Here is a 9,312-nt window from a genome sequence, read left to right as displayed (position 1 = left end):
TTCAGAATCACCCAAATAGTATCCAGGCTAGAATATATAAAATGATTTAAATAATGAAAGACTATATTTTACCTTCAAGCAAAATAGCCTCTGCACATATGAACTTCAGAGAATGAAAACTGAAACTTTTACAATGGCTGACTTTGTGACAGCTCATGACCTCTTATGGCAGTCTCTCAAGATTGCCACTAAAGGTTATGGCAGCCATTTTGAGAACTGAGTCAGCATGGGCAGGAGTGACTGGGGATCACGTCTACCCTGACTACACCCTAGTCCACTAGGGATTGTAAAATAGGCTAGAGAATGACACGGGGACAAAGATTGTCCCCGTCCCTGTGGGTTCTGTCTCCATCCCCTCCCCATCCCCGCAGGTTCTGTCTCTGTTCCCGTCCCGTCCCCATGGGCCCTGTCTCTGTCCCTGCCCTGTCCCCACAGCTTCTGTCCCCGTCCCAGCCCCATCCCTGTGTGCATCTGCAGAAGCTCGAACACTTATGATTTTATATTTAAATCTTTTTATTAAAGTATAAAAAAGAACAATATGCTGTGCAACTGTTGTTTATAAATCACAAATAGAAAATCCATACATATATGCAGACGACGTAACGATCTACATCCCATTCAAACAAGACCTAAAAGAAATATCCAATGACATCAACCAAAGTCTCCCTATCATGCATTCTTGGGCGGATGCATTTCGGCTGAAACTCAATGCAGAAAAAACCCAGTGCCTAATACTCACCTCTCAACACAACAAGAAAGAATTCACCGCCATTAACACACCAACTCTAAACCTTCCTATTTCAGACACCCTAAAAATTCTTGGAGTCACCATTGATCGACACCTAACACTAGAGAATCACGTGAAAAACACAACCAAGAAGATGTTCCACTCAATGTGGAAATTAAAAAGAATAAGACCTTTCTTTCCAAGGACTGTTTTCCATAACCTGGTATAATCAATAGTGCTCAGTCATCTAGACTATTGTAACGCACTATATGCCGGCTGCAAAGAACAAATAATCAAGAAACTTCAAACAGCCCAGAACACTGCAGCTAGATTCATATTTGGCAAAACAAAATTTGAAAGTGCTAAGCCCCTACGAGAAAAATTACACTGGCTCCCACTTAAGGAACGCATCACGTTCAAAATATGCTCACTAGTTCACAAAATTATCCATGGTGATGCACTAGCTTACATGTCAGACCTGATAGACCTACCACCTAGGAATGCCAAAAGATCATCCCGCACATTCCTTGATTTGCACTTCCCCAACTGCAAAGATATGAAATACAAACTAATGCATGCGTCAAACTTTACCTACCTGAGCACACAATTATGGAACGCGTTGCCGCGCAGCTTGAAATCGATCTACGAAAGAACGAACTTCCGCATACTACTAAAGACCCATCTCTTTAATAAAGTGTACCACAAAGATCAACCAATGTGAATATGCACAACTCGCCCATTTATATTCAGAACTGTATCATAATATATGCTTGTATACTATTACTATGTCTTATTATCATCATGTTGACCAAAATCCTTCTGTAATACTAAATGTTTATTTTCTAGCACTCTTCCACTACTCATGATGTATTGTAAGCCACATAAAGCCTGCAAAGAGGTGGGAAAATGTGGGATACAAATGCAATAAATAAATAAAACAATAAAAACAACGAGCAACTATAATAACGCCACCACCACCACCCTCTACCAACCCCAACAATAACTGACTTCTACTACCCCAAGGAATCCTAATCCACCCTGTTAAAATGTCCAGGAGTACAAAATACAACCTGTTCTGTATGCCCTAGCAGGGATTCAGTCAAGCTCTCCTGTTTTCCACAGTCCTTCCTGCAATAGAAGATGTCTTTTTAGAAGATGTGCTGGTAGCAGCAAACTTTGCTAGTTGTGGTCAGCATGTTTGATTGTTTTTCCAAAAAATCAAAATATCATCATCTGCATCACTCAAACATAAATAACAGTCCAGTTCATTAACAGGCTTCAAAGCAGAAAATGACATGGGGTCAACATTTGTCCCCATCTCCACGGACTCTGCCCCCATCCCCACAGGATCTGTCCCTATCCCCACCCCGTCCCCTCAGGCTCTGTCCCCACCCCGTCCCCGCAGGTTCTGTCCCTGTCCCCATCCCCATGGTTACTGCAGGTCACTGTCCCTGTGTCATTCTTTAAATAGGCCCAAGGGGGGCACCTATGGGTGGGCAGGGGAGAAAGGCAACTCCTTTTTGAGGGAGGGGGAAGGGAGGGAGACAAACAGGACATAGCACACATTTTCAGCTTGCACAGAAAACACATGTTCAGTTTCAGCTGAAACTAAAACCATGGTGGTAGGCAAGAATTTTGGGGCAGTTTTGGCATCATAACTGAAACCGAAATTCAGTTGGCCTCTACCAAAAACTTTGCCATTTAGGTGAACCTTATAAATAAAAGTCCTAACTTTTAATGGGTGATTTATCTTTTGAAGTGTAGGACAACATATTCAATATCTGACTTAAAAGGTTAGACTGGCTCCAAATCTGCTTTAAGATGTCCTGATAACTTTGATCCCCATCATCTTTTGTTCTGACTTTCTCATTTTGTTTGGACCCGAAGAAGGGAGTGTAGTACATGAAAACTAGTCAAGAAATATATTGTTAAGCCAATAAATAGTTATAATTAAGGTAACACACAAGCTGACTTTGAAAATTGCATTGATATTCAATTTCAGTGATGGCACAAACAGAGGATCCCATATAGGAAAAGCCGGTAGCCTGAACACACATGAACGGCAGACTAAATAAGCCATGCTGGTCTTTATCTGCCGTCATTTACTCTGTTACTATCTTACCCATCTTGATACACGATAAACAGCTCCCTTTGTAAACAACTGTGTGTACAGATGTCAAAGTACTGATACCCTCTTCATGGAAGCAATGCACTGGTCTTCATATCCTTTGCCTTTGGCTACATCCTCCCTGTGTTCTCACATCATCTCGGCCCTCTGCTGGCCATTACTTGGTATGACGGACGTGAGAGAGTTTATATAAAGACAGAGCTGAAAATCGGCTGGCAGCATTGGCAGAGCCGCACAGAAACTGTGAACTGTCGGGAGCTGTAAGGATTATCTGATCATGGCACTCAAGCAGCAGCAGCCTCCATACCTGCACCTGGCAGAGCTCACTGCCTCTCAGTTCCTGGAAATCTGGAAGCACTACGACGCAGACGGTCAGTATCATAAAGGGAAATAACAATTGGAAAGAAATAGACGTTCTAAAAACTTTGATCGCATCTTCTTGTTGCAAGTATTATCTGGTTTAATTGCCTTGTAGTTCAAAATGCAAAAATATACTTTAAATAGAAAAATTGACTTTTAAGGGGGGCGAGGGGGCAATAGTTCTACCTGACAACTTTTCTGCTTTACACTGTATTTTCCACTAGATTTCCTTTCTCAGGTACATTTAAGTTAACTTAAATTGCATACAGTCCTGAACAGAAATCTTCCTTTTGCTGGAATTCTACAGCCATTCTCTGAGTGAGACCTTTGCTAGGGACCGAATCAAAAATCATCTTTAAATTGTTCTACCCTCCTCAGCCAGTGCATCCATATAAGACTACCTTTTCTGGTCCCAGAACTGCCGATTGCACTCTGTGGCACAACAGCAAAAAGCTGAAAACTGTAAAGAATGTAAATTGGTCTGAAAAAGCAACTTACTTTAATGGAGTGACAGCTGGAAGGGGAAAGAGCAAAGCTCTCCAAGGTGGAGCTGCTGCTCCCGTTTCACAGCTCTGCCTGTTGCAGGGATGCGTTCCTTAGATACCAGAGCAGAGATACAGTGATACTGGTTTTTTAAGGATTCCATTCAAAAGAAACAGAGCTGATTGAAAAATAAAAACTTGAAGATAAAGATATAATGGAAGATCGGTCTGTGACGGGAATAACTTTTCAGTTTTCCAAACCAAAAGGGAGATCATAAGTGGAGCTCTCTTAAAAGGGAAGCTAGTGAGGGGGAAAGGTGTATTTTGGGAGTTCTGGGGGTTACAACTGTTCCAAGGGAGACACCATAAATCCTTTGTTACTGCCACAGCTTTATTGCTTGCTCTCAGATCTATTTGTGAACATTTTCTGTTGGTTTCAGGCTCTCACTCTCTTTCTCCATTGTATAGTTATTTGGGGTCTTGCTCTGCCAACTGGTTTCTAGGGGAAGAAATATTGGATTTGTGTGTATGAAGGAGAGCATTGTGGAGACTGAACGTAAGGGATGTAAAGTAATAAAGATTTTTCCACATGTAAATCCTGTTTTACATGTGGAAAGGGCTTTTTTTTTAATAGTGCACTTGCATACATGCATGAAAAGTATGTGCATGGAAAGTATCCCCCCAATATTCTGCCGGTGGCAGGCAGCGCTTTGTCTGCCCGCTACAGGCATTCAATCCGGATATTTAATTTCGGGCCATTTCCGGCTACCGACATTAAATTTCTGGGTTTTTCAACACTGGCTAGCACATGACCAGTTAAATCAATATTCAGAGTTAACTGACCATGGCTTCAAGAGCAAAGATAGGCCTGCTTTTTTATGTGGCCTTAAGTTCCAAATATTGGGACTTAACCGGTTGCACCCCTGGAATGCCCACAACATCATCGGCTTTATTTTCAGTGCTAATCAGCATTTTCAGCAGCGATAACCAGTTAAATGCCGCTGAAAATAACTGGTTATCTGCCAAGATACAAGTTAACCAGTCGGCACTCGGCAGCTGTTCCTGGGTGGTTAACTTGCACTGAATATCGGGCTCTAAGTGTCTATCTGTCCATAGGTATTCCCAAGGGTGTAGTTTGGGTAGAATTGCAACGTACATGCGTATTTTATAAATTATCCAAGTATTTGCTTAGGGCCTTATTTTATAGCAGGGTGCCAATGTGAGAAGTCCAATAATGCGGCTATTTGAACCCTATTTTATAAAGGGAACATAGCCACTTATGCGTCAGAATAAATAAGCACCCAGAACCAACCCCTGTAGCACACATTTACACCTGCTCAGATTTGGGCAAGTACTCTACCCTGCCAATATTCAAAACCATTTAACCGGCCAGGAATGGCACTTAAGTTTGATGGCCAGATATGGCCACATCAATACCTGGAATATATTTGGCCAGTTCAAACTTAACCGGCCAGCGCTGAATATCGGCTTGGCCGATTAAGTTGGAACTGTCTAAAAATAAACCAGATATTCAATGCCGGTCACTTGAAATGGCCCGGCATTGAATATTCAGGCTCAGCACTGACAATGGAAGGCAGCCCAGCTATCCCCCATGGTCTGAATATCAGCCTCAAAGTATATACACTTGTATTTTATAAAATACATGCCAATGGAGTACCGAGGGCAAGGTGGTGGGGTGGTCCGCCCCGGGTGCATGCTGCAAGGGGGGGCAGGGAGCAGCCGTGCAGCTGTCAGCTCCATCGATCCCCTGCTCCCTCTGATGTTACTTCCTGTTCTGGGGAAGAGGGAGCAGGGAACCAGTGGAGCTGACAGCAGCACAGCTGCTCCCAACACCCCAGGAGGTAAGAGCAATGCACCTGGGAGGGGGGTGTTTTGAGGTGATGCATGAGGGGGATGATGCTGCATTTGGGGGGGGGGTTGTTGCTGTATCCGGGAGGGGTGCGCAGCAGTGATCTGCGCCGGGTGGCAGCCAACCAAGGAACAACACTGATGCACGCATATATTGCAATTCTGCATCTACTCCATCCAAACTATGTTTCTAAGAACACCCACATACAGATTGTGTAAAAATAGGTGCACACTTTCCATGCACATCCTTTTTACAAACATAGGGGTAGATTCACTAATTGGCTCCTAAAGATAGGCACTGGGATACAGGGCGATAAGTGCGAATTCTATAATGGCAGTTCTGTCCGAAATTGCCATTATAGAATACTAGCTTAATTCCACTTTCTCGTGCCTTAGGTGTGAGTGTTTATGCCAGCCAAAGGCTGATGCAAAATGCTTATGCCCACCTATTGGCATATAGGTGCATAAATGCAAGTATTCTATAAAACCGTGCTTAAATGCTGGGCACGCCTCTGACCTGCCTATGCCCCTCCCATGGCCACACCCCCTTAGGAGATGTACATTATAGAAATTAGATGCACTGATCATAGGATAGGGGCGTAGATCAGTTACACACATAACTCCTAATTAGTACTCGTTAAGGCCAATTATTGATAACACTAATTAAGCATCAATTGAGCCCATTAGTTTATGCACGCAAGTGACCCTATTCTATAACCGTGCATCCGTGTATGAACACCATTTATAGAATCCAAGGAATACAGGGCAGTTTTTTAAACTGGCTCCTCAGCCATGCGCATAGTACTAATTTTATAACAGCATCTTGGCACCGATATTCGGATATAGCTTACTAGCAGGAGTCAGCATTGGTGGACCTATATTTTAGGCATGCCCTCTTTTATGTTACATTGTAGAACACCACCTAGTGCCTAACTGTCAATCAATGGTGCATATTATTAACATTATTATTATTATGACATTATCCCGAACAAGCTCAAGTTCACTGTGGCTTACATTCAAGAAAAAACATCGAAAATGTAATACAGTCAGATAATTAATTATAACATTTTAACATAGTAGAAATAATTGTGTGTTTGTCATGAAGCTAGGCTAGAGTATTGGTTATGTTGCAACACATAAGAGAAAAAGGCAAACACAGCGAAGGTGACACAAAGGATGTCAGCTGGACGTTTTTTCCGCATCATCCTTTGTGTCACCTTCGCTGTGTTTACCTGCTTGGATTGACCTGTGCAGAAGTTTTTTTGTTCTTCTGTGCTTGTCAAAACATATGAGAGACAGCAACATTAGTTTATTATCTTTTGATAAGATATGTACTTAATAGAAAAGCCTTTAATAATTTATGAAAGATACTCTTCTAAGTTTCTTAACTGCTTAGGTAGAGAATTCCAAAGTTTGGTACTCTGATATGTGATATCTGATATCTCTAGGCACCAGCTTATAGAACTGCCCTGATATGCCGTCATGCATAAAACACGCATTACATGTGGGAAAAGTTTTATGTGCAGGGAAAATGTGCACCTACGTGTAGGCAATCTGTCTATAGGTATTCCCAGGGTGGTAGTTTGGATGGTGCAGAAGTGGGGGTTGCAAGGTACACACCTGCAGATTGATATTTAAATCACTCTGGACAGAAGATTCTCAGATTTTCAGCAGCACATGACCAGACAGTGCCGCTGAGAATCCAGGGAGACTGCTGTGGAACTGTCCAGTTGTTGCCATGGTGGAGGAGTCTGGGCAGAGCCAGTATGCACAAGGTTAGCAGCAATTTTCAGACCACTAACCAGGTAAGTGGCTAAGGCCCGATGCTCAAAGCTAACCGGACTTGCAACTGGTTTTAGTCAGTTTAGCATGCACAGATTCTATGTAAACAAATTTGTTAGTATTAAAATGTGATGTAAATGCGTCCATTAGCAATTCCCTCCAATGCTTAGAGAAACAGTGTACAAAATCCTCCTGCCCTAATGACTAAATGTGCAGAGTTACTGAGGAGTCCCTGAGAGTAGAGGGAGGGATGGGGGCAGCTGATCTTTGCTTAATCTCAGGGGTCCCCTGCAGATCTCTAGTTCCTGATGCAGGAGGTTGCGGGTACTGGAAATCTGTAGCTCTGTGTGCAGCTTTGCAGTTTCTGCAGCTTGCTTCTGGTGTCATCTCCAGTGCTATGTTTTTTTTGTTGTTGTTTTGTTTTAACTTGTATATTTTTACATTTTTGCTGTCTGGTTTACTTTCTGCCCAGGGTTTCCACTCCAGAGACCACAGCTGTTCCCTCTTGACTGGGCATGCGCATAAGAGTTGTGCCTACCTCACAGTTCTTGTGGGCATGCACCAGACACATTCCTCCCCCTTTAACTTTCAATGCTCAGCACTAACAGCGTGCATATAATTTGCATGTTATTAGTGTTGAGCATTGTGCAGTAATTTTTCTTCAGTGTTTGTACCGGTGTTTTCTGGCAAATTCTGAGCAACTGGGCCTAAATAAGGACAGCAAAAAATCTGTCCTAGCAGTGGCATAGCAAGGGTGGGATGGTGGGGGCGGTCCACCCCGGGTGCACGCCACTGGGGGGGGTGTCGGTTCTGCTGGTTCCTTGCTCCCTCTGCCCCGGAACAGGAAACTTCCTGTTCCGGAGCAGAAGGAGCAGGGAACCAGCGGAACCGACCCCCCCCCCCCCAGAAGCTTGCACACAGCAGGCAAGAATGCACTCGGGGGGGGGGGGGCTTGGGTGATGCACCAAGGGGGGTGTTATGTTGCACCTGTGGGGGGGGGGTGCACAGCAGCGAACCGCCCCGGGTGTCCTAGCTTTATCCAGCCACTAATCCAGGCACCAGTCTGAATATAAGCTGGCACCTCATAATTTCCAGCAGTTTCCAGAAGTTTAGGCTAGATGTATAGGGGGGGGTTGATTTTGTGAAACATTTTCCACATGTAAAAACATTATTTACATGTGAAAAAGACACATAAAATGTACACAGATATGTACACATACAAGTGTCCATGCTGACGAAAGTGTGCATATTGAAACGTGATCTTCTCATAGGTTTCCCAGGTGCATAGTTTGGGTGGAGCTGGGGCAGAGTTTAGTTTAGTTTTAGTTGAAGGCTTGCTGTTTCGCCTTTCAAAGTCAGATAGACATGGAGGGGCATAATCGAACAGAAACGCCTATCTCCATGGGCGTTTATCTCCGAGAACGGGTCCGTGAAGGGGCGGGGCGGATCGTATTTTTTAAAAGAAAAAGACGCCCATGTTTTATTCGTCAAGGTGTGAGCTGGGCGTTTTTGCTTTTCAGCGATAATGGAAAATGAAATCGCCCAGCTCAAAAACGAATAAATCCAAGACATTTATTCGTGGGAGGGGCCAGGATTCATAGTGCACTGGTCCCCCTCACATGCCAGGACACCAACCGGGCACCCTAGGGGGCACTTTTACAAAACCAAAAAAACAGGTAAAAGAGCTCCCAGGTGCATAGCACCCTTCCCTTGGGTGTTGAGCCCCCCAAATCCCCCTCAAAACCCACTGCCCACAAGTCTACACCATTACTATAGCCCTAAGAGGTGAAGGGGGGCACCTACATGTGGGTACAGTGGGTTTGGGGGGGTTGGACGACTAGTAGCATTAAGCAGCACAATTGTAACAGGTAGGGGGGGGATGGGCCTGGGTCCACCTGCCTGACGTCCACTGCACCCCCTAACAACTGCTCCAGGGACCTGCATACTGCTGCTTGGGAGGAGGG

General features: G+C 44.0%; 1 protein-coding gene across 1 annotated transcript in view; it reads left to right on the top strand.

Moving 5' to 3' along the window:
* The first annotated feature begins 3,098 nt into the window (after positions 1-3,098).
* Positions 3,099-9,312, top strand: part of LOC115471300 (calretinin-like) — a 107,575-nt gene continuing 101,361 nt past the window's right edge. Inside the window, exon 1 of the mRNA XM_030205003.1 lies at positions 3,099-3,226. Within this exon, the coding sequence (XP_030060863.1) occupies positions 3,133-3,226 (94 nt within the window). The 5' untranslated portion in view covers positions 3,099-3,132. The remainder of the gene's footprint in view (positions 3,227-9,312) is intronic.

This window comes from Microcaecilia unicolor, chromosome 5, assembly GCF_901765095.1.
Source record: "Microcaecilia unicolor chromosome 5, aMicUni1.1, whole genome shotgun sequence".
In the NCBI taxonomy this organism is placed as follows: Eukaryota; Metazoa; Chordata; class Amphibia; order Gymnophiona; family Siphonopidae; genus Microcaecilia; species Microcaecilia unicolor.
The sequence above is the reverse complement of the archived record's forward strand: the minus strand, read 5'-3'. Positions and strand labels throughout refer to the sequence as shown.